Source organism: Nothobranchius furzeri, chromosome 13, assembly GCF_043380555.1.
Source record: "Nothobranchius furzeri strain GRZ-AD chromosome 13, NfurGRZ-RIMD1, whole genome shotgun sequence".
NCBI classification, from domain to species: domain Eukaryota; kingdom Metazoa; phylum Chordata; class Actinopteri; order Cyprinodontiformes; family Nothobranchiidae; genus Nothobranchius; species Nothobranchius furzeri.
The window spans coordinates 20,068,316-20,095,561 of NC_091753.1; the positions used below are offsets into that span (position 1 = coordinate 20,068,316).

The 27,246-nt window shown below is 43.2% G+C and overlaps 2 protein-coding genes across 3 annotated transcripts in view; both read right to left on the reverse strand.

Annotated features, from left to right (window-relative positions):
* zgc:153039 overlaps positions 1-27,246 on the reverse strand; it is a 121,329-nt gene that overhangs the window by 55,262 nt on the left and 38,821 nt on the right. For both annotated transcript variants that reach the window (XM_015952126.3, XM_070543359.1), the window contains exon 7: positions 8,790-8,947. In XM_015952126.3, the coding sequence (XP_015807612.3) occupies positions 8,790-8,947 (158 nt within the window). The remainder of the gene's footprint in view (positions 1-8,789; positions 8,948-27,246) is intronic.
* LOC139062469 (uncharacterized) lies at positions 11,186-12,879 on the reverse strand. The gene is made up of 2 exons (XM_070543360.1): positions 12,260-12,879; positions 11,186-11,803 (listed from the first exon to the last, which is right to left on the reverse strand). Exons 1-2 carry the CDS (start codon positions 12,761-12,763, stop codon positions 11,318-11,320), a joined length of 990 nt encoding a protein of 329 aa, XP_070399461.1. The 5' UTR covers positions 12,764-12,879; the 3' UTR covers positions 11,186-11,317.

Here is a 27,246-nt window from a genome sequence, read left to right on the forward strand (position 1 = left end):
GTGAGATCTAGACAGAGTAAATATGAAGAATCTGAAACATTTTCATTCAAATTACAAAGATTCAGTGATATTTTATGTTTAAGACATCACAGCAGCAGATTAGCTTAATGAGTCCAATCATAAACTTTAGTTACTTGAATACATTTTCCTGAGCTAAAGTACCTTGGTTGGTGTTCTGTTTGGCATTCTTAAAAACTAAAGAAGGTAGACGTAAACCATAACAGGGCAACCCAGATTAAGTTCTGCAGCGAGTTTGCGCTGCAAAGAAGCTTAAAGTCACAATTGTTGACTTTTTAAAGAAAAAAATTCAAAAATTGAGGAACTATTTAAACATCAAATCCAAATACATATATATATATATATATATATATATATATATATATATATATATATATATATATATATATACACACACACACATATATATATATATATATATATATATATATATATGTATATATATATTTATAGTAGCCATGTACTTGCATATGCCGAAGATGTTTAAAACTACAGAACCAATTCCACTTTACAGTAGTCCACCTTGGTTTATCTGCAGCAACAATCAACTTTGCAGCTAAGTGTGAAGTAGCAGGGAAAGGTGACCTAGGTGGAGGAAGAAGTGAGGTGGTACTATATGTAGTTGCTGTGTCCCAATATAATGGGATAGACATTTGGGCAAAGTCGGTGTGACACAGAAGCAGAACTACATTTTATTTTCCTGCATGTTGCCAACAGCACTGACAAACAATCAGAGGAGGTGAAAGCTACATCAAACAATAACCTCTGCTTCACAACACACTGAACACTACTGGTCTGTTTCTAATAAGCTATCAATCAGTGATGCTCTGGGGGTATGGCAAGCAGCTTTGTCATATAATGTACACTTTGAAGCATCGTATGGTGGGTCATTTGTGTATTTTTAATTTAAATATCTACAGAAATTATTCAGAGTGACATTTCTTGAGTTTGACACACCACCTGTGGGACACAGTCTATGGTTCAGATTGGAGGAAAACAATTCTGAACAAAAATAAATATAATTTTATTCTTTATTGATGTACCTAAACCACCAGTTCAGTTTTATCAAGTTTGTTTTTTGGACTTTGCTTCTGAAAGAGTTACTCTCTGTTAAAAGAAGATAAAAGAACATCTAATGTTTTGATTTTTTCCTGCTGAACTAAAAACCAGACACCTGTAACTTGTGTGTTGCTGCATGTGTATCAGTACTCTGCATTAGTGAGTACCCAACCAAACACATTCTCAGTTAGAAAACCTGCAGCGTAATTCATTTATCCAATCAGATTTGTGTTACAACTGACTGGTTTAGTCTCTATTACTGAGGTTATGAGAGCAGAACGCCAAGCAGACACTTATCCTGCTTGGTGTTGCCATCTGTCTCTAAAGTCATACTGTTTCCTAATGCTTTTATACATAATATGATACACAGGCTGCAACGTACAAACCACATCATATTTGGACAAGACATGGCTAAATGTATTGTCCCCGACTTCCAAACAAATTCATGTAATTAACTCAATGTCTGCTTTTAAAGTGGAAAGGGAGTGAGTGTGTGTGTGTGTGTGGGGGGGGGGGCAGTAACAGAGACAAACTGAGCTGATGAGTCACTTAATAACCCACAGAGCTGTTTGGTTTACTGGTATAAAGCCCGTGGGAGCATAACCTGCAGCTCTCAGATACCTCCGTGTTTCCTCTCACGGCCTTGATCTGCTGAAATGTGGCAGCTAAGTTCAGCAGAAAGTACATGACAGAAAAACTAAAAGTCAAACTGAGGCAAGCAGGCTAAATGCAGAAGTTTGAGAGCAAATTTCACACCTGATGAAAAGTCTGGAATTAAATACGCCAGACTTTTAAGTCGAATCAATGCAGCTGAGAGGAGTCGACTGAAGGGATGGAGAAAGCAGGACAGGAGTGAAGGAGATGGAGATTAGCAAACTCTAGAGATGAAAGCGACGGAGATGTGTTGGAAGAAAACTCTTTTTGGGTGTGTGTAGTGTGTGTTTGGAGACCGACACAGCCATCAGTCAGTTTGTGTAGGACAGTGGCAAGGTTAAGCAATGAGCAGCATGCCTGAATGACACGAACACACACATTCGCTTATACAGAGGCCACAGTAAGCACTTCAAAAACACCCCCACCACTACCTTACACAGTAATGGTTCCACAGTCAGTAGCCCCTAATTAAACAGATTAATCTAATTTATGTTAACCCTTTGGCTGTTGGTGAGTGGACAGGCTCGTACTCGAGTCATCTGCCCGTGATCCTTTTGATCACCTGACAGAGGAACTACTGTTAATACAGCCATTTATCTTCCCTAAAACACACAGCAGCTCAGCTACGAGAACAAACAGAACCAAGACAAACCAGTTTAGGGGTAGACCTGCCAAAGGAAAAGATGATGAGAAGAGGAAGGTGCTCACTGCTACTAATAAAGAAAACAGATGCACAGAATTAAACCTGAGGGGTGATGGAAACGCAAATTCATTCATATGTAATTGATTCCCCGGCTGTTTTTATTTAAAAGGTTTATAAAATTATAGGTGGCATTTTCATTAGCTATGCCACACATTATTCCTAAATACTTTAAAGCATTTACAACCGTACAGCTGTGGACAGACAGTTTAAAGGTCTCACTCATTTTGAAACAGTGTAAACCCTTTCTTTTTATTTTTTAATACAAATGGTCATTCTGAGTAGCACATGAATGCAGAATGAGAACATTTTCTTCAACCCCTATCGCCTGCATTGGTACATTACACATTCATGGTTCCACAGTCAGCAGCTGGTTGCATTAGCTCCAGAAAGAAAATAGACAAAAAACAGGGAAAGCATTGAATTCAGAAAAAGCCTAATTCTTCTAAGTCACTGAGAAAATTTGCATTCCTGGACTCACCCACCTTGGCTTGTGCCAGGAGAGAGCAGAGCACATCTCAGCTAGTAGAAACTAGCCATCAGCAACTCCACAGCATGATGGAACATATTTAGCCTTGTGTTATTTATGATGATAAAAACGAGAGGTAAAATTTCATCCAGTCTGATCCGCTTTCTCAAGGTCTGCCAACAGAAAAACCTCAAGAAGTACTCCTGCAGATGCCTCTGGCTTGACTGAAGATGGAAGAGAAAGCACAAGCTAGAAACGTCCAGTTGGAACTGGAAATATGATGTATGGAGAAGCCAAGACTGCTATTTGAATCCAAAACTTGAATTGGATGTCACAAAAATGGATAGCACCACTTCCCGTCTACAGCGCCACCACAAACTGCTGTAACACCGACCTTTGACTTCAGTAGGTGAATTTCCCTTATGCGTGCATTCAGAGAGACCAAGGTTGCCAGCTGTTTTGTGGCTCTTAAGCGAACTGCGGCTGCGTTCCACTGGCTGCACGAGGTGTGGTCTCTTCTACTACAATGTGGGCCGAGTTGCAGAGCTTTAGGGCTGTGGCATACTTGCTGTTTAACCTCACACGCAGCAGGCTTGTTCACATACTTGGTGCTGCACAGGACTGAACTGTGTGTAGTACTGGAGTGTTTCACTAGGGTGCGCACTAGACTTCAGACCAGATAGAGAGCCGGGTTTGTGGGTGCAACCAAAACAAACATGGCATTATTAGAAGAGATCAGTAACTGGTTCATTTTGAGTTCACGACAGGAACCGTCACCTTATCGTGGTGGAGGAGTTTGAGTGCCCTAATGATCCTAGGAGCTATGTTGTCTGGGGCACTTAGTGCCCCTGGTAGGGTCTCCCATGACAAATTGGTCTTAGGTGAAGGGTGAGACAAAGAACGGTTCGAAGGATCTTTCATGGCGGTTAAAACGAAGAGTCGGAGTACCCGGCCCGGAGGGTTACCGGGGTCCCACCCTGGAGCCAGGCCTGGGGTTGGGGCCCGTGAGCGAGCGCCTGGTGGCCGGGCTTTCGCCCATGGGGCCCGGCCGGGCCCAGCCCGAACCGGATACATGGGCTCGTCCAACTGTGGACCCACCACCCGCAGGAGGAACATGAAGGGTCTGGTGCAATGCGAATCGGGTGGCAGACCAAGGCGGGAGCCTTGGCGGTCCAATCCCCGGACAAGAAAACTAGTTTTTGGGACATGGAACGTCACCTCGCTGGCGGGGAAGGAGCCGGAGCTTGTGGCAGAGGTTGAGCGGTACCGGCTAGATATAGTCGGACTCACCTCGACACATTGCATTGGCTCTGGAACCCGAGACCTGGAGAGGGGTTAGACACTCTACTTTGCTGGAGTTGCTCCGGGTGAGAGGCGGAGGGCTGGGGTTGGCTTTTTGTTAGCCCCGAGACTCTCTGCCTGTGTGTTGGGGTTTACCCCGGGGGACAAGAGGGTAGCTTCCTTGCGCCTTCGGGTCGGGGAACGGGTCCTGACTGTTGTTTGTGCTTATGGGCCAAATATCAGTTCAGAGTACCCACCCTTTTTGGAGTCCCTGGGACGAGTGCTAGATAGTGCTCCATCAGGGGACTCCATTGTCCTGCTGGGGGACTTCAATGCTCACGTGGGCAATGACAGCTTGACCTGGAGGGGTGTGATTGGGAGGAACGGCCCACCTAATCAGAACTCGAGCGGTGTTTTGTTATTGGACTTCTGTGCAAGCCGCAGTTTGGCCATAACGAACACCATGTTCGAACATAAGAATGCCCACCGGTACACTTGGTACCAGGGCAGCCTAGGTCACAGGTCGATGATAGATTTTGTAGTCGTATCATCTGACCTGCGGCCGTATGTTTTGGACACCCGAGTGAAGAGAGGGGCGGAGCTGTCAACTGATCACCACCGGGTGGTGAGTTGGATCAGATGGCAAGGGAACATGCCGCGTAGACCTGGCAGACCCAAACGCATAGTGAGGGTCTGCTGGGAACGCCTGGCAGAAGAACCTGTCAAGTCGGTCTTCAACTCCCACCTCCGGCAGAGCTTTGACCACGTCCCGAGAGCAGTGGGGGACATTGAGTCCGAGTGGGCCTTGTTCCACTCTGCGATTGTCGAGGCGGCTGTTGCTAGCTGTGGTCGTAAGGTGGCCGGTGCCAGTCGTGGTGGCAACCCCCGTACCCGCTGGTGGACACCAGAGGTTCGGGGAGCCGTCAGGCTGAAGAAGGAGGCCTACAGGGCGTGGCTGGTCTGTGGGTCTCCGGAGGCAGTAGACAGGTACCGGATAGCCAAGCGGGGTGCAGCAGTGGCAGTTGCCGAGGCAAAATCTCGGGCGTGGGAGGAGTTTGGTGAGGCCATGGAGAAAGACTATCGATCGGCTCCAAAGAGGTTCTGGCAAACTGTCCGGCGCCTCAGGAGAGGAAGGCAGCAACTCGCTCACACTGTTTACAGTGGGGATGGGGAGCTGCTGACGTCAACTGAGGCTATAGTCGGACGGTGGAAGGAATACTTTGAGGAGCTCCTCAATCCCACCAATGCGCATTCTGAGGAGGAACCAGAGCTGGGAGGCCTGGGGATGGACTGTCCGATCTCGGGGGCAGAAGTTGCTGAGGTAGTCAAACAACTACACAGCGGCGGAGCCCCGGGGGCGGATGAGGTTCGTCCTGGGTATCTCAAGGCTATGGATGTTGTAGGGCTGTCATGGTTGACACGTCTCTACAACATTGCGTGGTCATCGGGGGCAGTTCCTAGGGAGTGGCAGACCGGGGTGGTGGTCCCCATCTTTAAGAAGGGTGACCTGAGGGTGTGTTCCAACTATAGGGGGATCACACTCCTCAGCCTCCCTGGAAAGGTCTACTCCAAGGTACTGGAGAGGAGGGTCCGATCGATAGTTGAACCTCAGATAGAGGAGGAGCAATGTGGTTTTCGTCCTGGCCGTGGAACTGTGGACCAGCTCTATACCCTTGCAAGGGTGATGGAGGGGGCATGGGAGTTTGCCCAACCAATCCACATGTGCTTTGTGGATTTGGAGAAGGCTTATGACCGTGTCCCCAGGGGCACCCTGTGGGGGACGCTCCAGGAGTATGGGGTGGGTGGCTTTCTGTTAAGGGCCATTCAGTCCCTTTACCAGAGGAGCGTGAGTTTGGTCCGCATAGCCGGTAGTATGTCGGACCTGTTCCCAGTGAGGGTTGGACTCCGCCAGGGCTGCCCTTTGTCACCGGTTCTGTTCATCACTTTTATGGACAGAATTTCTAGACGCAGCCGTGGTGTGGAGTGTGTCGAGTTTGGTGGCAGGAGAATCTCGTCTCTGCTTTTTGCGGATGATGTGGTCCTCCTAGCTTCATCCAGCTCTGACCTTCAGCTCTTGCTGGGTAGGTTCGCGGCCGAATGTGAAGCGGCTGGGATGAGGATCAGCACCTCCAAATCTGAGACCATGGTTCTCGACCGGAAAAGGGTGGCTTGCCACCTCCGGGTCGGGGGAGAGGTCCTACCTCAAGTGGAGGAGTTTAAGTATCTCAGGGTCTTGTTCACGAGTGAGGGTAGGACGGATCGGGAGATCGACAGGCGGATTGGTTCGGCGTCTGCAGTGATGCGGACGCTGAGCCGATCTGTCGTGGGGAAGAGGGAGCTGAGCCAGAAAGCCAGGCTCTCGATTTACCGGTCGATCTACGTCCCAATCCTCACCTATGGTCATGAGCTTTGGGTAATGACTGAAAGAACGAGATCGCGGATACAAGCGGCCGAAATGAGTTTCCTCCGTAGGGTGGCTGGGCTCAGCCTTAGAGATAGGGTGAGGAGCTCGGACATTCGGGAGGGACTCGGAGTAGAACCGCTGCTCCTCCGGATCGAAAGGAGCCAGATGAGGTGGTTTGGGCATCTGGCAAGGATGCCTCCTGGACGCCTCCCCGGGGAGGTGTTTCGGGCATGTCCTGCCGGCAGAAGGCCCCCGGGTCGACCCAGGACACGTTGGAGAGGTTACATCTCCAATCTGGTCGGGGAACGCCTTGGGGTCCTGCCGGAGGAGCTGGTGGACAAGGCCGGGGAGAGGACGGCCTGGAGCTCCCTAGTTGGGATGCTGCCCCCGCGACCCGGACCCGGATAAGCGGAGGAAGACGACGACGACGACGACAGGAAAAATGACAGCAGCGGTACCGTAGATGGTATGAAAGACGTCTAAACCAGAGACAGAGTCACCATGGTGAGTGTGTCTTGCTCATTTTGTCAACTCCACCATTACTCTAATGTCCCTCTGGGATTAATAAAGTATTGATTGATTGATTGATATTGCAGCGTTCAAAAAGAGTACACACACAAACGACACTTCAAATCAATGCAAGAAATGGGTGGCAGCCATTTTAACACAGTTTCACATGGGAAGCATCAGCGGCGCGTAACAGCAGCAGAACGGTTACTCACAAAAAGCAGCAGGTCTACTCCAAGCCCCTCCTGGATAACCGAGCTTCTCACCCTATCTCTAATGGAGAGCTCAGCCACCCTGTGGAGAAAGTCTTGTATACGCGATCTTGTTCTTTCGGCCACTACCTAAAGCTTGTAATCATAGGTGAGGGTAGGAACGTAGATCGACTGGTAAATCAAGAGCTTTGCCTTCTGGCTCTGCTCTCTCTTCACCACAACAGATTGATACAACACCCACATCACTGCAGATGCAGCACCAGTCCGTCTATCGATCTCATGCTCCATCTTTCCCTCACTCCTGAACAGTCCTACTCCTAGTATTATTAGAAGCAGCCTAGAAAAGGAAAGTGCTGCACCAGATTTGCGGACAAATAATTGGATTCCCACCTTCCATCCACATGAAGTTTAGGGATGAGTTGGATAAGAACTTGCTAAGCAGTTAGCAGGAATACCCTGTAATTTAAAACTCATGTGTAATGATAGAGTATGAATGAAAGATAGTTGTTGTAATATGGTAAAGAAAATAGACATATAAATTGGAGGAAGAGAGACCAGAGAAGGATCATGATTGTTAGCTATGCAATGTCTGCAATGTTTTTTAGTCTTAAGGGTGGGGGTGTTACGGCCTTCGTCTGTGTGCTCCAGTTGCTGCCGTTTTCTCCTGCTTACAGCCCCTTGAAAAGCTCAATTTTGGTTGTGCTGTAATGAAATCAGCACCATGGACAGCTCCATGCTGGAAGAGCCCTGCACAGCTATGCAGAAACATCTTAATGACTGCTGAATGAGCAGCACCTTATAAAAGGGAGCAGATCACCCTTGCTCTTTGGAGAATGAGGACACAGATCCGTGTACGTGTCTCACTTCTGATTTGGTTGAATGTTCAAAAGAACTCAGCATGTTGAGCAGTAAGCTGTAAATAACCACTTGATGTTGTTGTCACGGAACTCTCACCCCTCCTGTCAGCGATCATCCCTGGTCCACGTCTACCTTGTTTAGGAACTCACTTTCCCACAGTATATGAGATAGAGCTAAACAAGCTAAAAAAATTAAAAATCCAACAAAAATAAGAATAAAACCCTGAAACAGTCAAATTTGTGAAAATCAACATTTGTGTCACTCTTAATTTCTGGCCACCGCTAAAGAATTCTGACTCATAATTTGGCTTCTATTCTTAAGATCATTTTTCTTTGCTTATTTTTAGGGAGAACAATTTTTGGTTATTTTATTTATTTATTTAAAAAAACAGGGAATAATATTTATAATAATATTAGTCATGTCCTGGATTACTTAAGTACAGCAGCACAATGTGGCCACTAGCTTGCGGTGGTGAACAGCTTTTCTTTTTCACTTCCTTTTAACTGAGGAGCTTCTTGAGTCGGAGCACTGAAAAGCCATCAGTGGGATAAAAAACCAACATCTGACTGCAGTTTCCACAGGAATTGCTACACTGCAGAGAATCATGAATCGAATCGTGCTACCCACCAAATAAGTCATCCTTCGCCAGGGCGTAGAGAATGCGAGAGGCTCCGATGAGATTGCTCATTGCGGCAGAGAGAGTAGATGAGTAAACTCCAATGATTACGAAGGGATGCCAGACGTTGATGTCCCCCAGAAAACTGTAATCCCTCTGGAGAAGAACACTGTGAAGGTTAAAAGAATTAAATCAACAAATTTACCTCCACCTGTTCATGAAATTACTACAATCTAAGTTATTATTTAACAGGACAGACACCAATAGGCAAAGAAAACAGAGCATCAAGTGCTGAAGATGTTTAGAGAAAAAAAGTCTGAAGTACGATACCACTACAAGGCTTTCAAAGCATAATTTCCAGTTGTAAACAAAATAATTTCCTTTTCTTGGGTTGATTTTAAATTCAACAACACGTTTTTATGCATTTTTGTTAGAAAGATTTTCAAATTAAAGTCAGATGACAGAGTTTAGGAAACTAATTTTTTGTATAATCTCATGTGTGAAAAACTACAGCACATAATTACCAAACTTGAACAAAAGGAGGTTCAGTAAGAAAACCCAGGAACTACAGCAACACCTAACTTAGGCCCTGTCCACACGTAGCCGGGGATCTGCCAAAACGGAGATATTTTTCTACGTTTTGGCCTGTCATCCACACGAAAACGGAGTTTTTTCACACGAAAACGGAGTTTTTTAAAAACTCCGGCCAAAGTGAAGATCTGCGTTTTCTCCGTTTTGGGTGTCTGCGTGTGGACGGACAAAACCGGAGTTTTAAGGTCCGCAACGTCACTTTCCGCGACAAAAAAATGCTGACATCACGTGTGCGACCTGTGTTTGGTTTACGCTAGCCGGCATCATGGAAGTCCTCAGAGCTGCGCTCGCTTTATCTATTATCCAAGCGCTTTTTGCTTGTTTATTTTTGCAAGCTGAATTACTGCTCCTTGCGGAAGACCACAGAAGAAGGTCGAGGTTAAGAACGGCGATTGCCCGGCACCTGGCTTCTCCTCGTCCAAGGCAGGTTTTTCGGCAAAGACACCGACGCAGGTTCTGGGTCAGACCGGGAAGGACTGCCAGTTGGTGGGAAAACTTCGAGCAGGAAATTGTACTACCGGAGGAATGGCGAAACAATTTCCGAATGACACGGTCATCTCTTCTGAATCTCTCGGAGTTACTACGTCCTCACATAAAAGGAGAGTCCACTGTCATGCGATCACCGGTGTGTGTAACCAAAAAAGTTGCCTGCACCCTCTATTATTTAGCAGACGAGGGCAGATTGAGGAAAACTGCAAATGCATTTGGACTATCAAGGCAGGTTGTCTCAAAAATAGTCCGGGAGGTGTGTGAAGCTATAACAGTGCACTTGGGACCTCTGTATATTCAGCTTCCAACGTCAGAAAATGCGGTACATTCACTCGTGGAGGGATTTGAACAGATGCATGGTCTCCCCCAGTGTCTAGGTGCTGTGGATGGCACACATGTGGGAATAAAGCAACCATCAGCTAATTCAACTGATTACCTGAATCGGAAGGGGAATTTTACGCTAAATATTTAGGCCACTTGTGACTATAAATACTGTTTCATGGATGTGGTAGTAAAATGGCCAGGAAGCGTGCATGATGCACGTGTGTTCGCCAACTCAGCTATCAACGACTTTTTGAAAAGTCAGAAAATCCCTCCTTGTCCTAAGGTAGTTGTTGACAACGAAGCACCCATTCCAGTTTACATTTTGGGGGACCCCGCCTATCCATTGCTACCCTATCTCATGAAAGAATATGTTAATGGGGGTAGCACTGTTCAGGAGCAGTATTTTGGACTTTCTTTGTGCAGAGCACGCATGGTAATCGAATGTGCATTCGGAAGACTGAAGGCTCGTTTTGGAGCTTTGAGGAGGGCAATGGACATTAATCTACAAGAACTGCCCTTTGTCATTTATGCCTGCTTTGTGCTGCATAATTACTGTGAGGCATCTAAAGACACAATAGAGGAGAGCCATGTTACTGAGGCCATTCAGCACGACAGAGACAATCAGCCCGACCCGGAACCAGATTTTAGAGGAGACAGCTTGACAGTTGAAGGGAAGAGGGTCAGAAGAGTCCTCACCCAGTACCTGGATCCATAAAAGGGACAATGTTGTCGGGAGAGGGAGGGAGGGAGGGAGAGGGAGACTGGGGGTTTGATAAATTTACCCAAAAAGTGTTGAGTGGTATATTCTCAGTTCTTGTGTAATGTAAAAAAAACTTATAATAAGCAATGTTTAACAGTTCCTGCTCACATTTCTTTTCCAGAATGTTTATTTTGCTTTATTAACACAAAACTTGAATGTCATTGAACATTTGAAAGCAAATACTCTCTTGCCAGCCTAAAGGGAAAAAACAAAAAACAAGAACAACAGCTTTATAAAACAGCCTTATTTCAAATAAAAATGTATCTCTTACAAAACTGAACGTCCATGAGATTTCTTTTAGTGCATATTCACATTCCTGAGCTCTTTCACATTAACAACGTAGTGCTTTAACATTAGGGAGGATGGGAGCATTTATTACTCATCACTGAAAAGGGCTTGGGTGTATGAGAATGCTGTGAGCCCTGTTCTCTCAGCTGACATGCTGGAACTGGATGCATCTTGTGTATTGATGTAGCTTGTGGCATTCTGTTGTGTTCCTCTGACAGACGGTGAGCTGTTTGAAAATGAATGGAGTGCTTGATTAGCTTGGAGTGGGTGTAGGGATGGTGTATGTGCATACATGTGCCCTCTTGCTTCATATGGCATGTAATGTGAAGATTGTGCAGGAGGAGGCTGCACAACTTGTCTAAGTAGAGAAAAGCCTTCAGCAATAGATGTGGTGAGCATTTCTAATGCATTTGTAACTTTAACAAAATTATCAGATGCTTGTTTTTCAGATTTTTCCAAAAGGTCAATCAATTTCTTCTTTGCACGTTGGTCCTCCTCAAGTGCATTGAGCCACTGGGTCTCAGCTGGTAACTTTCTCTTTAGACGGTCATGCCGGTGTCCTCTTAGTTTTGCCTTGATAAAAGGAGAAAAACAAGGATGAAACATTATCAACAATTGATTCCCTCTGAACCTCTAGGATGTGATATTATAGCAAATAATTAGTCACTGTCTTTAATGTACGGCTTAAGGAGATTATATATATATATATATATATATATATATATATATATATATATATATATATATATATATATATAATGTGTGTGTGCTTGTGTGTATATGTGTGTGTGTACTTAATTATATGTTAAGTTATGTAAATAAATGTTTAGCTTGTTAGATGATTTTGGAAATTTAAATATTTTGTGAGCAAGCTCAATATGTAAGTTCTAAGCTAAATCTGTAGTTTCCAAATCGAATTTTTACCTGTTATAATAAAAACAAATCCACGTTTTGTCACTTATAAATAAGCCCAATATATTGCTGTTAATTTATGTTTTACTTGACAAACAACACCAAATAAATACATACCTGCAGTAGGTCTCGCCTCTGTTTCACTGCGGTTGTCCCACTGCTCTCCTGCTCATTGTCAGATGGCTCCATGGTACAGGAGGAGGATGTAGAAGGTGAAGGGACAGGTAGGCTGTCATCCAGGTCAGTTGTTTCTATGCCAGATAACATAGTTGTTGTGGCAGGCGAACCACCCCAGATTTGTTCACACAAGTCGAAGTAAAGAAGAACGACTCTCCCAAACCCGCTTCTCCGTCCGCTGTCAACGGCCAGCCGATATTTGGTCCTGATTGCCTTTATTTTCGTGGTTAGGCTAGCCCGTGTAAGACCTCCCTCTCCGTGTGGAAAGTCTGTGGAGGTCTCCGTGGGATACTGCTCTAAAAAGAGGGTCATTATGTCCGCATACTTGCTTTGGCAAGATTCCCAGTCGATACCTTCTTGGGTGTTGTTGACTTTATACTCCAAAACGACATTTAAGAGCAACTCTACCTCTTTATCGGTCCATACAAATGAGTTGGGCGCCATGTTTTATGTTTTGTTGAACGTAACCAGGAAGACGAAAAGTTACGCTGACTGGATCCAATTCGGGGAAGTACTGCCGCCTACAGGTCTGGCATGTCCTTAACAACGTATTTATCCGGGTACGTGTGGACGGAGTTTTTTTTTAAACGCGGTGGTGTGGATGCAAGTTTTTGGAGGGGCGGATATTCGTTTTTAAAAAACCCCGGCTACGTGTGGACTAGGCCTTAGAGAACACATAGTCAGTTATCTTGTTTTGTACAGAAAAATAGGACACAAATGTTTAATTATCCATCCATTTTCAGCCGCTTATCCGAAGTCGGGTCGTGGAGGCAGTAGACCAAGCCAAGAGGCCCAGACTTCCCTCTCCCCAGCTACATGAGCCGACTTCTCTGAGGGAATCCCAAGGTGTTCCCTGGCCAGCCAAGCTACTCCCTCCAGTAAGATAGTCCCTTCAGTGTGTCCTGGGTTTTCCTATGAGACTCCTCCCAGTTGGACGTGCCCAGAAAACCTCACCAGGGAGGCCTCCTAGCCAGATGCCCGAGCTATCTCAACTGGCTCCTCTCAACATGGAGGAGCAAGCTCCTCCTGGATGACCGAGCTTCTCACCCTTTCTCTAGGGAAGAGCTCAGCCACCCTGTGGAGAAAACTTATTTTGACCGCTTGTATCCGCGATCTTGTTCTTTTGGTTGTTCTACCCAAAGCTTGTGACCATAGGTGAGGGTAGGAACGTAGATCACCGATAAATCGAGAGCTTTGCCTTCTGGCTCAGCTCTCTCTTCATCACAGCAGAAGCAGCACCAATCCGCCTATAGATCTCATGCTCCATCTTTCCCTCACTTTTGAACAAGACCCCAAGACACTTAAACTCCTCCACTTGAGGCGGGACCTCATCCCTGACAATTTTTGACTGAAGACCAGGGATTCCCAAAGTGTGGTGCGCGCTAGGGGGTGCGCGAGGTGAAAAGTGTAATGGCTGCGGAGCTCAGAGAAGTCTGTCAAAAGTCACCATTAGCGTAGCCAGAAACTCATTTGTGGGTGGGCCTAAGAAAATGTAAGTGGGCCCAATAAACGTAATTGAAAACAAGTATATTTTGCTTGTGTGTGTGTGTGTGTGTGTGTGTGTGTGTGTGTGTGTGTGTGTGTGTGTGTGTGTGTGTGTGTGTCCTCCGCACATGCCCTAGCTCAGGGGTCGGCAATCCGCGGCTCTGGAGACGCATGCGGCTCTTCCATCCATCTGATGCGGCTCTCTGTGCTTGTAAAATAATGAATGGATATTTAAATAAAATGCTTTATATTTTACTGCATTAATTTTACATCTGTAAGCTATTTCTAAATGTAAAGATTGTCTGCGTAAACCTGAACAGGTCCAACCCGGTCTACTGTGTGATCGGGTTGACGCGTCACGCTTGTGCGTAATCATATGCGCTGTCTGAGCTGAAGACGATGTGAGATTCTGGGACTCTCCTCAGACGCCACATTGGAGACAGGAACAAGCACAATTCAGCCAAAGTTTCATCATCAGGGAACATTTTCTAAGTGACAAGTCTCTCTGAGAGACCGGGTTTGGAAAACTCTCGCTTCAGTGGAAGGAATCTTCCTGCATGCGCTCTGGTTCTGCGACGCACTCCAAGCCCCTCTCCACACCTTCAGCTCGCTGTGCACCTTATGTACGCGCTGACAGTGAGCTGTGCTGAGCAGTGTCCAGCTCAGATGTTCAGAAGTAAATCTTTTCTTGAGTGATTTAGCTACATCTGCGATGTGCGAAACGAATAAAGTGTCAGTTTGTCTGCATGCGTTGGGGTAATTCTGTCTATTCTTTCTCCGTCAAAATAAACGGCCAAATACGGGAACTGTCCGGTCAACACAAGCCCTGCTTTTAACTGTTTTGTTTTCTTGTGAAAATAGATAAAATTAAACTCGATTAACACCAGAGCCAGGCGCACTGCGCCGTTGTCTCCGTCACTGTAAATGAGGGAAAAACAAACTGATCGGATCCTTTTCTGACCTTCCCCACCTACAAAGTTTAATTACAACAATCAAATGTGACAGAGCCTGGATTTGTATTCTGAACAGTCTAAACATGTTTTAAAAAGAAGCGTATGACAAAAGTGGCACCTGCTCAGTAAAACCACCAACAGGGTGAAAAATATAAAAATATTGTAGGCAGAGACGGGCTACAACTTCTGGATCCACTTTATATAAATCGTTTTATTGATTATCTTTTTATGGAAGACAGCTTTGACGTACACGAGCGACCGGTACTGGCTGCCATCACCTGTTGTGAGCAGCTCTCTGCTGTCTGAGGGTAGGCCCCGCCCACAACGCCGCAGCTGCTGTGGCTCCCAGTGTTTTCTTTACTGTGGGAAACGGGTAATAATGGCTCTTTGATGGGAACAGGTTGCTGACCCCTGGTTTAGCGTGATGTCTGATATATATATATATATATATATATATATATATATATATATATATAGCCATGCCCTGATGTGGGGCTGGGGGGTGCGTCAACATGGCCGGGACATAGAAGGGGGTGCGCGGGAACCACTGCTCAAGACCATAGCCTCAGATTTGGAGGAGCTGATTCTCATCCCAGTCGCTTCACACTCGGCTGCAAACTGCTCCAGCGAAAGCTGGGGATCAAGTTCTGATGAAGCCAACAGGACCATATCATCTGCAAAAAGCAGACCTGTTCCTTAGGCCACCAAAATGGATCTCCTCAACACCTTGGCTGTGCCATAAAAGTTATGAACAGAATCGGTGATAAAGGGCAGCCTTGGCGGAGTCCAACTCTCACCGGAAACAAACCCAACTTACTGCCTAACCAAGCTCTGACACCAGTCATACAGGAACCTAACAGCCAGCATCGGAGAGCCTGGTACCCCATACTGCCAGAGAACCTCCCACATGGCTCCCTGAGGGACGCAGTCAAACAGCTTCTCAAAATCCACAAAACACATGTAGACTGGTTGGGCCAACTCCCATGCACCCTCCAGGATCCCCCTAAGGGTATAGAGCTGGTCCAGTGTTCCATGGCCAGGACGAAAACCACATTGTTACTCCTGAATCTGAGGTTCGACAATCGGTCGGACCCTCTTCTCCAGAACCCCTGAATAGACCTTACCAGAAAGGCTAATGAGTGTGATACCCCTGTAGTTGGAACACATCCTGTGGTCCCCATTTTTAAATAGGGGACCACCACCCCGGTTTGCCAATCCAGTGGAACAGCCCCCGATGTCCACACGATACTGCAGAGCCACGTCACCCAACACAGCCCTGGGACATTCAGAGCCTGTTTTTTGGGGTTTAATTACTGAATCTAAAACATTAATTGTTGTAATCAAATTCATTAAAGCAACTAAAAGAAAATTATTTTCAGAATTGATTCACCCACAGAAACTCAGAACTACAGAAATGATGCTAGAGCCTTAGTTTGGTGCAGTTATGATAAACCACATGATGACGACTGTCCTCCAGAGAAGGTTAGAAGAGATCAATGACATCAGTGTGTCAGAAGTGAACAAGATTCCTCCTATCATGTTAAAGGTTTTGGATATTGTGGACTGTCATGGTTGAATGTTGTATCAAAGGCTGGGACACTTGTAGAGTAGCAGACTGGTGTAGCTCACATCAACATGTGGTCAGTCGCACTAGGAGTTTGTCAGATGTAACAATACATCAAAGCTGTCTCGTGTTGTTAAAGATCAGGAAAAAAAAACTCGTCCTGCACAGCCTTTATTTAATCACAATTAAATCAAGATATTAAAATGAACCAGGCCATTTCATTTTAGACTCATCTGCTCCAGGGGCAAAATGTGCTCATGTCCAATAAAAGAAGAACAAGGTTGAGGAGGAAGTGCTGATTATTTTGAATGTAATGATGAGTTGCTGAAATAGAGGACACACTACCGTGAATGTGGGTGTTCATGCAAACGATGGTGCACTATACATGGTGAAAGAGAGATCAGAGAGTACAGAAACCACAGCATGGCATGTGTGATTATGGCATGCCCCTGACCTATTTTCAATACAACACAGCGAGGGAAACGAGAATTAAAGTGCAAAGTCTTTCTCCCTCTCCTGATCCATCTCAATCTTTCTTTGTAGCTCAAACCTGACTCTCACACAAACAAAAGCCATCTACTCCCCTCACTCATCACCTACATCGCCTTCATTCTGATATTTCACAGGTTTTTTTTTTTTCTGTCTCAGTTGCTCTCATTTTATTTCACCCTGGACTGGTCACCGCCCTCTCCCTCGCCACCCATCCTAATTAATACTCCCATCACGTTTACTTTCAGGTCCACTGATTTTAATACTTATTATTATGGCCCTATTAAGTATTGTTCTCTCAGTCCAAATGTCTGAAGGCAGTTACTTCATGTGGAGCTCAAAAGGCAGTTTCACACATACAAATACACAACAAACACTGGATTTTACAGCAGTTCAAGTAAATAAAAGTCTAGCTGATAAGTTAAAGTCACATTACAGTAGTTGGTAGGTACCTAAAACCTCACAAGTGTTCATTACCATTGCAGCTACACGCAGATTGGCTAATGCTAAAGCTAACGGGTAGCAGTCTCACGATCAAGTGGAGCACAGAAAAATATATGATGATCGTCAAACTAAGAAAGACTAAACTCTACAAGTGGATGAAAAGTCCCCACCATCCTGTTTATTCTGCATCCTGCAGCACTACGGATCAGAACTGCTTTTTTCTGAAACTGCGCTGCTCTGGGCGGCTGCATGTTGGAGTAGCTCTGTTGACTATTTGTAAGTTTTGCCTTTTCTTGGGCATTTTTTCTTCTAGTTTCTCAAGAAAAAAAATTTTTTGGGACACTTAACTTTTCTGTTTCTGGTGCTGTGAAGCTTGGAGGATTTTTACAGCTATTTTTTAGCTTTTTTCACTTTTTGAGCATTTGTTATGATGCGTAACCATGGCAACAATCTGGTTTACAGTCGACATATGTATATGTCGATGGTAGCAGCTGATTAACATTGGAAAGGCTGAAATAATACCTCAACTGAAGCCGCAAACCCCAAATGAGCTAAAACGCAAGACGTGGATGCAGAGCAGGAGCAAAACGGAGACAGAGAAAGAGGAAATTCAAACCATCTTTTCCATCTATCATAATGGGCAATGTGAGATCACTGACCAACAAGATGGAGGAACTCCAGGCCCTTTCAAGGACTCAGCCAGAGTTTCGTCAGTTTCGAAACCGCTGGAGGAGATAATGCAAAGAAGGATTCTCCAGAGAATCAAGACATTTATGGACAACCCTGAGCATTCTCTTCACAAGACTGTCCGACAACGGAAGAGTGTCTTCAGTCAGAGGCTTCTTCAGTTTCGCTACAACACTGACCGCTCCTGGAGAACCTTCCTGCCAACAGCCATTGTAATATACAACAACTCTTTGATGACTTGATTATTATTATTATTATTATTCTGAGCAACTACAGCAATCAATTTCCCTCTGGGATTAATAAAGTATTTTTGAATTGAATTGAATTCACACAGAGGCAGGAGTAAGGCAAGCCATTGTAGTATATAATTCACAAAACGCTTCTATCTTTGAACATAATTTGAACTGGATTTTTGCCAACCCATGCATAATAGACATTCCACCGTTACATAGTTTGCAGCAGAAATTAAAAGTTATTGCCATTTCCAATACAAATGCATGTTAATGAAATGCATTATATTTTACTGGCTATACTTGTGTTATTTTGACTGAGATGAGTGTTATTAATACAAACCTAAAATGTTACCGAAATGTAGGTCAAAAATTCAAAAATATATTTAACTATAAATATTGGATGGGAAAAAGGGAACTAAACTAATCAATTTCCCTCTGGGATTATTAAAGTATTTTTTAATTGAATTGAATTGAATTCGAAACACCAATCTAATGCATATTATTAAGCCTTTTATAACATTTTGCCTTTAAAAAAGTGAGGCAGTTGAATGCACAGAGTATGCATGTGCTGGCGCATGGTCAGGATGGTACCACCTCTGCCTCAGTTTGAACCAGGAAAACCCCTTTCATTGTGTAAAAGTAGCTCACGAGCCAAAAACGGTTGGAGACCTCTGGCCTAAAAGGAAGCATGTAAATGGAGAATAAAATGGGGCCCAGAACCCTGAGGTGACATCATTGTGCGATCTTGTTTGGCCCAGGGTGACGTGTCAGTTCGGCCAGTTCGGTATGAGGGGAACCAGTCAAGGGCATTTTCTGAGAGACTACTGTATACTGCAAGTGGTGAAGGAGAATGGTACGTTTGACTGTAAATAGATAAATAAATAAATAAATAGCGATTATGTTTGTAAGCATCGTTCGTGAGTGATGATGTGGGTCAGAACTTTATAATTCATTTCTCGGATGTGTAACAGGAGCAAAATGAATCTTGAAAGACTCGACATTTCCAAACTGGCCTTAAAAACAAAGGCATTGCAAACTGGGTGACAGCACTGACAAATGGCGTGTGTTTGTGTGTGCACATTTGAGTGTTTGTGAGTGAGGGGGAAATATGTCAATGTGTTGAGTCAGTGCAGAAGGGACTATGTTATTTTGTGCTTTCTAATTGTGTTTCTTTATAAGCTGTGTGTTTATTACTGAGGCATATGTGTGACTTCGGGAGTGTGTGGATGGTATTATTGATCAGATCATTCAGTTTAAATGAGCTCTGCTGTTGAAATAAAGGAGAAGAACAAAAGCGAGTAAAGGAGCCTGCTTACAAAAGAGGAGGAAACGCATCTCGGTGACTAAAATGAGCCTACAGAGATTGTTTGGCCGATTGTTCCCACTCCTTCCAGCTCGTTTCATCCTTCAGTTCATTTGTTTATCATTTTTATTCATGCCCTCGATTGTCTATTCATGCGCATTCATAATTTAATTCACCATCTTGTGTGTTCGTGCTTCTGATAGCTCACCTGCGCTTTGGTCGAACATTATGGATTAATTAGGCGTAATTTTTCAAATGGGATGAAAAATGGAGTTTTGACATGGAGGTGGGGTGAGGGGTTGCTGAGAGTGTTTTGGTGTATGAAAAACAGCTCCCATCAAAAAATGTGTTCTTGGAGGACGAGCTGACAATCCAATATCATTCAGCTTAATGGTCCAACAGAATGTCAAATAAAGGCTCAAATGTGATCAAAGCTAATAGTGAGAAAATTGGCTTATGGCTAACATAGCTGTCATGCTCACTGAACAATTATGTGACCATTTATGTCTTTGGAAGATCTGAGCAATGGTCAATCCTTACAACGATGATGATGATGATGTGGTATATCTGTTTCTTTAAAAGCTGGTTGTATTTTTTTAGCACTAAAATCCTGTAATGTACTACTTCAAAAGCATAATGTAAATATTTATATCGCAAAATATAAACCAAATGACTTGTTGGATATCTGATAGGCATATATGCCAATACTACTTCTAAAATCTAAAGATCAGGGAGTCCTACAACGCCACGTCCAGACGTACGCCTTGAGTGTTCACAACAGGGTTCCCATGTAGGCGCGGCCTTAATCTCTTCCTCATTAAAAGAGTCGGGGAGTGCGGAAGAAGCTATTTCCTTTTTATGTTTACCATTTACTCTGTTAAAATCTCTATTTTTAACACAGAGTAATTAAAGTTGGTATATTTCAATGGCTTGTTTGTTCATCATACAAAGGTATGTGGAATAACCAGGCAGGGACGGACTGGGACTAAAAAACGGGCCTGGACTTTGACTAGGCCCGGCCCAAAGTAATCGGCACGTGGAAATCCGGCAGCAAAAATATGTGGTCAAACCATCAAAATTATAGCAACAGCGCTAATGTTGACTATACGTTGTATTAAAAGCTGTATTACCGATAAGCTTAATAATTTATGCTGTAATTAATCTTCTTACTGCACATATGACTTGCCCACATCTAAATGTAAATGCAACATTACAAATGTAACTTCTGTATTTAAGATTTTCTAAGTTTGTGAGCATTAACTGTAACACTACTACCAACCTTTTTACGTAAAACCACAACATATTTCTCATTACCCACTGCATGAGGCCTTTTACAGCTAAAATGTTGACATTTAGTTTTTATCATAAAATAAAATTGCAACCTAAACATGAATTCCTAACATCAATCCTTGCAAATATTTCTCCTCTTACATTCCATACATTCTTCCCCTGGATCTGCCTGTGGAACCAGCGCATCTTTCTGTCCCTCATTACTGCTGGCATGTTGCTGTGTAGCTATCTGCCTGACTTCTTCACTGTTGTGAACCTGCTGTGAGGTGCTGCTGGCTGTGCTGATAAATATGTCGGTTAATTTGTGACATTTAGAGGCTTCAGCATCTAATGCCCGCTTTGCCTTCTCAGCCCCACCCTTTTCTTTCCTTTTTTTTACTAGCGGCTGGGTTTTGCATCGTTTTTTTTGTCTACTGCCTTTGCCTCCTCTCCGCTTCAGCTTCTTCTTTTCCTTGCCTGGTGGCCATAGCCAATGTAGCTGTATCCAACTTAGAGGTGCAGTGCTGCCACCTAGAGTGCTGGAGCGTGAAAGAGCTTTGGGAGGGGCCGGCTGTCCTGGAGTACCGGCCGTTCTGTGATTCTCCAGAATCAACAGATGGCCAGTCCGCCCCAGTAACCAGGTAGGTTGGTTTTAACATTGCAAATCTGCAACGCCTGCCTCCAGAGGGTTAAAGAAAAACTGCAGCTTGACCACAATGTGCAACAACTTTTACAATGAAATGTTTATTCTGGGCCCTGTGATGAACTGGCTGATTATTATGGTATTTGGTTAATCGTTAGGTCTGAATATGTTAAAGCTTTTGCAATAAAACCGTGCAGGAAAGTGTCAGATCTGTACAAGTGTAGAGTAATGTGAACCACTGTTGAATGTCAAATAAAAGCATAAAACTGCAGCTGAAAGAAAAGGTGAGTACTCCCCACCCTGCCAGCAGCGAGAAAAAAAAATTAAACTCTTTTTGCAAGCAAAACCAGAATCAAAACCCTCAGAGCACACTTACAAAAGTAAAAAAATAAAATAAAATAAAATGCCACAACTATGAAAAAGGTGTGTGAATGTGGATCTCCAGACCCATGCTAGTTCTCCAGAGCCGATGTTTGGACCTGTCTTCTTTGAATGAGCTAAGGCCTCTCAGAGACAACTGAACTTACACCAAAGCAACAGCTCAGATATACTCTCTTCACTGCTGGGATTTAATGCTGGCCCTTCGACTCACTTCTCCTTGACCTTGGTACTTTTAGAGTGTAGCCAACACTCACGAGGAATGAGGAAGGTACACAGACAAGAAGTAGCAAGCGAGGGAAAGGAAGCAAATAAAAAACAGAGAGAGAGAGAGAGAGAGAGAGAGAGAGAGAGAGAGAGAGAGAGAGAGAGAGAGAGAGAGAGAGAGAGAGAGATGGCTTGTAAGAGGCAGCAAGGGAGGGAAGGTAGGGGAGAGTTAAGTGCTCTCAGGGGAGTAGGCTGTGGTTAAGGATTATTAAATGGGATCAATAACTAACAAGGCCTCTGCGTGCACAAACACCCATGCTACCTCCTCTTCTCTCTTTTTCTCCATCATTCCATCTTTACTTCCTAGCCTTTCCTTTCATATCAGCACAGTATATGCACTCTGCCCGTTAAAGCTTGTGTCTGCATCTTTCTTTCTCTCTTATCACTTTGAAAAGCATTTACCAAATTTTACTCCCCAATTTTTAACACCCAACCCATTTTATGAATGGTGTCATTTTAGCCATTTTTAATATTTGGCCTCTCTTTTAGGTCTTTTTACAAAAACATCCATTTTCCAGCTACTTGTTCTATTACTACTCATTGGGCAACTGTAAAAAATAGCCTTGGGATAAACCATAAAATTATGACAGATAAAACCCACCAACTATAACACTATTCAAAGTTTATAATAGTAAAACACTATGAATGATGAATGTATTTGTTGAAAAAATATATACAGATTTGTTTGGTTGATAATGGCGTAAGGAGTTACTTCTTGTTTCCCAGTGTGTTTAGCAGCACTTAGGTGAGGTCTGGCTGAACGGTTAGTCAGAAGGAAGTGTCTGTTCTTGACCGGACTCGTGAATGCACGTGAAGTAGGGCTGGGCGATACGGCCTAAAATCAATAACATGATATATTGAGGATTTCACCTCGATAACAATCAATTGATAATGATACAGGTATGCACAGAAACAAAAGTTGTCCACTAGATGAGGCTGTCACATGTATTACGTTGAGTCACATATTTACGTGACTAAAGGTGGTAAAGCTTCTTTAACTCATTTACAGCCAATGATGACTAAAGTCGTCATTTAAATGTTTTTATTGTGTGGGCATCGGAACGAGCCCCTGCACAGTGAGAACAAACATCTAAGCTCTGAAGCCGATTTTCATCCGCATACGTCACGTGATAAGGAAGCAGAAAATCCATGTGTTAGGAGATCGTTTTGGGCCGCTGCTGTAAAAAAAAGTGAGGCGCGAGCCGGAAAAGCTTCTGTCGATCACAATTCAACAACGGATTATGAAAGAATGGATATCGTTCGAAACGCGCAGATTCTTCCTGATGTAAGAGGTGAGTCTCCTCTTTGTTTTGGTTGTTTTGGTGTTGACTTCATCCTAGCACGCAATGTTCTGTGACTCTTAAAACAACAGTAAAAACGGTGAGAAGCGCTGGTAGCGAAGGGCTTTACTGACCAGGAAACGACTGGCAGTGAATGAGTTAAGGGACATGAACGTTGCCAAGCTACACACATCTTTTCATTATCAAATGTATTTCCATGGGAAAAATTATCTCGATAAGACTCAGAAATGTCGATAATGATACATATTTGATATATTGCCTAGCCCTAATGTGAAGGCTGTGCTGCTGTTCATTACTGATGCCATTAACGACTCAACGCTTTTGACTGCTATAATTTTACACACAAGTGAAATACTGAACAGCAACTAAGCAGGCATAGCTATTCTAACCGGTTATGACCTTAACAGCAGTTAATTGGTTATTTAATTCTATGAAATAAACAGTGAAGGGTGATGAGGACCACTCTTTGAATTTTGTTATTTGTGGATTTTTTTATTTTTATTTATTTATTTTTTTTTTTGCTTCTGGTGGCACAAATGTTATTTTATACATTTTCTTCAAGTTCATTTTACGGTTCGGGTTTTTCAAGTAAAAGCATTTTCTTCTAAAGTAAAATGACGACTTCAGTACCATTTTAACTGTAAAAGCAACAATAACAATACCTTCTTACTATAAAAGACAAATGTTTTACGTGTAATTTTATGGTACCATTCTGGCAACCCCAACTGCTGGCGTTTTACCATAAAATCTAAAAATTGTTTTAACAGTTTTCTGTTCAGCCACACTTGCTATACCAATTGGCTGATACCTGATTGTCAGTGAGCTTTCTAGGTGATGTTGCACATGTAAAAGCTCTACAAGATAATTGCTAGTTTGATGTGCACATGACTTGTGAAAGAGCTTAGGAGAGAATGTCTGTCTTTTAATTTATTTTTTGTTAAAGACTGGATTCCTCAAAAAATCTTCAAGACAGCATTTGGTCTCATTCTATTGCCACATAACTAAAAATGTCTAAATCGAGACCAGAGGCTTTCGTGACTTGCAGCTCCAGGAAGGAAGCCCAGAAGTAAAAGGAACCTTCTGAATACATTTACTTTGAGAAAAACAGAAAATGAAAACACTTAAAGTGTGTGGTTTTCCTGGTGATAGGGGTAGTAGATACCTAAATCATTGCATGGAATCATGTGAGCGGAGTACGCGCTTTGATTGGCCACTAGAATATTTCAGCTCAGTCAGCAGCTCACGTAGTGCACACATGACGAGTTTTTACCCCCTGTGAGGCAGAAAACTCAGTGAAAATCAGGGGCAAACAGTGAGGTATCTGCTGCGCAAACGGTCATTCAAGGTTGTTTGCTCAGTTTGTTCTCGTGTGCGGCAGGCTTAAGGCAAAGCAGATTAAAAAATAGCCCCGTTGACTTGCATTCATTTTTTTTGTTCTTCCGGAGACTCATGAGCCAACCGGAAAGGGAGGAGACTTAGGCTCTCTATTATTAACATATTACATTAAACAGAAAAAATATTTAGTTCCACTCTTAATTCTCCCCTCTAAACTCTACACCCCCAAAAAGCAGAGGTCCAACGAAACACATTTTATTCAGAGAGGACATGCAGAAGACTTGGCCTGTGACACAGGTATTGTTAAACCCACTACTCGAAAATAAAAAATGGAAAGCAGTAAGAAAAAGGAGCAGGTTGGGCAAAAGTGACTGGAATCTCTGCAGTGAAGCGATAGGAGGCGAATAACAAAAGAAGGAAGTACAATTGATGGACGAATGGATGGATGACAGACAAGGAGAACAGGAAAAATGGAAGCCAAGAACACTGGTGTGAGGTGATAGTGCCACAGAATGGGATGGGGAGGTGGAGAAGAAGAAAAAAGCCGAGCAGGGATGGTGCACTTGTTGCCTTGAAGAGCTTCTGGGAAGAGGGAATTCTGGAGTAGAGCCAAAAGGAAGCAAGAGTTATCAGAGCTAGAAATGTGGTCTATCGTTAGGTCACAGGGATTTTTAATGGAGGGGACTGACCATTGATTCTGGAAAGAAGCTAATAGCCCAGAATTACTGAAAAAGCTTTAAAGTTCTGGAGGGTTTTATAGCAAATGGAATTAAATACTAATAATGAATAAAAATCATGCGTGTAAGAAAAAAATAAAGAACAAAGAGAGACAACTGGAGTATAATCACAGCTGGAGGGGAAACAAACAAAATACTAATCAAAATAAAATTATTTTTCAGAATGGAATGGAAAAACGTGAACTGAGCTGTTAGAAGACAAAATCAGCCCGTGTGTTTTTGTGCATGGCACGACAGATTCACAAAGCTGCATGGCAGAGATAGCACCACAAAGAAGGCCTGAAGATTCAAATTAATATAATTATCAAGTCAGGTTAATAACACAAAAGCTTCTATAACACTGGGTGGATTAGCCCACAGGTCACTGATGCTGTGGGGCACAAGCGACAGGGCAATCTGTCATGGCTGGTTGGTTGGTCACACGAGGTTAATAGATTCCCCTCGTATCCACGCGGCCTCCATCGCCTTCATCACCAAACATATTCACACAGTGGCAGATTTAGTCAAAGAACAAAATCCTTCACTCCTCTAATAATGGTAAGCTACAAAACAGGCACAACCAAATAAGCTCGAGCTGTTGTAAAGCTGGAGAGAAAAATTTAGACTTTTAAGTAAAAGATACTGAAAACTATCATTACACGCACTAGTAGTTTCACTTTTATGGTAATTTTTGAAACGTTACCCTTTAAAGTAGGGCAGGGCAATAATTCAATAATGATTTACAACTATCAATAGACATGTGGTGCGATAGAAAAAAAAACAGAGTTGATAAAAACTTTGATAAAAAAAAAGTTTCCTTTCCTTTTTCATAATAGCTTATGAGGTAGCTTAGTACTAGATTCATTAATTACTCCCAACCAATCAAAAACACCGATACAGACACGCTCCATCACCTAGCCGGTGGAGGAAATTCTCCCTTGAGAATATTTTGGTTTTTACAAGTCAGACAAAAAAACAAACAGTCATTTGCTGAAACTGTTATGGGAGCAGAACCCAATTATTAGCTAACAGAGTTGCACATTTTATTTATTCATTTATTTATTTCAGGTTTTTACTCGTTCATTGAGCTTTTACAGCAATATTAAACCACAGCAAAGGCTGTTTGTCGGCTGCTAACTTTACGTCTCTCTCAGCACCGTGGGTGAGTGAGGGACTATATGGCAGGCATATTTGGAATCGTAGGTCCAAGAAAGGTCCCATCTTTTTCGCCTTTGATTGACTTGAAGGGCTCTCCTACGATTGGCTACTTCATGTAACAGCAAACTTAGGAGTTATTTGAAGAAAATGCAAACTTACTACCGTAAAACCCATTCTGTCTTGTTTGCATCAACCCAATTTTAGTTTCTTTTGTAAAAGAAGAAGAAAAATGTCAAATGTGTACTTGTAATAAATGTTGTTGCATTTATCACACTGTTAGACTGACTATTTCGGTTGGCTCTCAAGCATTAGGGTTATCTTATTACTTTATAGGCCATCTTACGTCTTCACTTTCATAGGTTAAAGCTGATTGCAAGTCAGAACACATCTCTCAACATCTGTTTGAATATGTATCATTTAATCGAAATTTTTTTTAAAACAGAATATCATTTAGACCCATTTTAAACCAGTTTTCATTATTATAGAAGAGAAACTGATCTGCTGTACACAGCTGGACAAAAATAGGGCAGTTTTGTTTTGTTATATCGCATACCCAGGTAAGGCACATATATGTTTATCCTATATATACTGCTTTAATAAGATAACCTCAATGCTCGAGAACCAACAAGTAAGTCCAGCAGTGTGATAAATGCAATAAGATTTATAAGTTCACCTTTTACGGTTTTCAGGGTTTCTTTTATT

Coding starts and splice junctions, on each gene's coding strand:
- LOC139062469 (XM_070543360.1), bottom strand. CDS start 12,763: ATGGCGCCCAACTCATTTGTATGGACCGATAAAGAGGTAGAGTTGCTC. Junction 11,804..12,259: donor AGAGGCGAGACCTACTGCAG/GTATGTATTTAT, acceptor CCTTTTATCAAG/GCAAAACTAAGAGGACACCG.